The sequence below is a fragment of the Limulus polyphemus genome, unplaced genomic scaffold, assembly GCF_000517525.1.
Source record: "Limulus polyphemus unplaced genomic scaffold, Limulus_polyphemus-2.1.2 Scaffold650, whole genome shotgun sequence".
Taxonomy (NCBI): Eukaryota; Metazoa; Arthropoda; class Merostomata; order Xiphosura; family Limulidae; genus Limulus; species Limulus polyphemus.
This window is the reverse complement of record NW_013666260.1, coordinates 75,837-77,724: the sequence shown is the minus strand read 5'-3', so window position 1 is coordinate 77,724 and position 1,888 is coordinate 75,837. Positions and strand designations below refer to the sequence as shown.

At 32.8% G+C, this 1,888-nt stretch overlaps 1 protein-coding gene across 1 annotated transcript in view; it reads left to right on the top strand.

Annotated features, from left to right (window-relative positions):
- LOC106459704 (caskin-2-like) overlaps positions 1–1,888 on the top strand; it is a 145,629-nt gene that overhangs the window by 125,754 nt on the left and 17,987 nt on the right. Inside the window, exon 3 of the mRNA XM_013919351.1 lies at positions 1,170–1,267. Within this exon, the coding sequence (XP_013774805.1) occupies positions 1,170–1,267 (98 nt within the window). The remainder of the gene's footprint in view (positions 1–1,169; positions 1,268–1,888) is intronic.

Sequence of the window (1,888 nt, the reverse complement as noted above, 5' to 3'; positions counted from 1 at the left end):
AATATAAAGGAACAAGTTACTTTTAACTAACGAAACTATTTTTCTTAAACTTTCGTTCATTTTAAAATCATAAATAATATTCAACGTTAAACTGACTGGTACACAATTAAAAACATTTTATTTAGGCCTATCTATGGCCTTCAAAAAGTTGAACACTCTACATGTTCCGACAATAAAACGTCACCCTCGAAACATGTAGAGTCGTCAACTTTTTGAAGGCCATAGATGGGCCTAAATAAGGTGTTTTTAATTGTGTACCAGTTTAACGTTGAATATTATTTATGATTTTAAAATGAACGAAAGTTTAAGAAAAATAGTTTCGTTAGTTAAAAGTAACTTGTTCCTTTATATTAAAGGACGAACAAAAAGAAAATTTAATTAATTAATTAATTTTATTGTTCTAAGGCAGTGGACACAGTATTCACCAATATTGCTCCATTTAGTGAAAAGGCAGAGTTTTTTTTTCATTCTTCTTCTTCTGATAAAGAAAGCCATCTCCCTGAATAAGCAAGTTATTACTTGGTCAGAAATACTCGGCGACTTCAGCTCTTTCACACAACATGAAAATACTTGAAAAGTAAGAACAGTGCCACTATTGAAAACTGAACAAATAACAATTGGCGGCAGCGAACTTGAAAATTTACAGCTGCTGCTCGTGGGGGACGTCAAAACGACGGGAAGTTAGCTACTTGTCAGTAATCATTGAACAGCCTCAAAATATGATTTGTGGCACTGAGGACGGACGTCTGCTTATGGTGATTGGCTTTTGTTTGGACAACTTTTTTTTTTTCTATGTACTTATGAGCAGGAACTCGTAAGAGGAAAAGAGCCAAGACGCTTTTATTGACTTTTTTCTTCCAAAGTGTTGATTTTTTTATTTTTGTTCATGGACACATTAGTGTTTTTTTTATTCATTGCCAGTTGTTTAACATAAAAAGGTCGTTTAGTTTGGTTGAAAGTTTGGAGGAAAGTTTCATAAACAACAGATAAGTAGTACAAAGCTTTTGTTATTTATCGGACACTGTAATGCATATATTTTTATTCCTGTTATTGAGGTTATCGCAGAAACGAATGCATTTGTATATTATGTTTTTGTTTTGTTTTTTAAAAAAGTCGATCTGTAAAATAACTCTTCAGTCATTCAATTCAGTGGATCTCTTTTCTTTTAGGATGTCGGGTCTTCACCAGGCGGCGCTAATGTGTCAAACATTAACCATGCAATATCTGCTAGAAAACGGAGCACATGTGGATATCAAAGATAACAAAGGTAAATTGGTATTCTATGAAACTAAGAATATTTAATGAAAACTAAACAGCTTTTTGCGTATATTACGACAGTATAGCTTCCACAATATGTGTATTACGACAATATAGCTTTCTCGGTATACGTATATTACGACAGTATAGCTTCCATGGTATACGTATATTATGACAATATAGCTTTCACGATATACGTATATTATGACAATATAGCTTTCACGATATACGTATATTATGACAGTATAGCTTCCTCGGTATACGTATATTATGACAGTATAGCTTTCACGGTATACGTATATTATGACAGTATAGCTTTCACGGTATACGTATATTATGACAATATAGCTTTCTCGACATGCGAATATTACGACAGTATAGCTTCCACAATATGTGTATTACGACGATATAGCTTTCTCGATATACGTATATTACGACAGTACAACCTCCATGATATATGTGTATTATGACAGTATAGCTTCCACGATATACGTATATTACGACAGTATAGCTTCCATGGTATACGTATATTATGACAATATAGCTTTCTCGACATGCGAATATTACGACAGTATAGCTTCCACAATATGTATATTATGACAATATAGCTTTCTCGACATGCGAATATTAC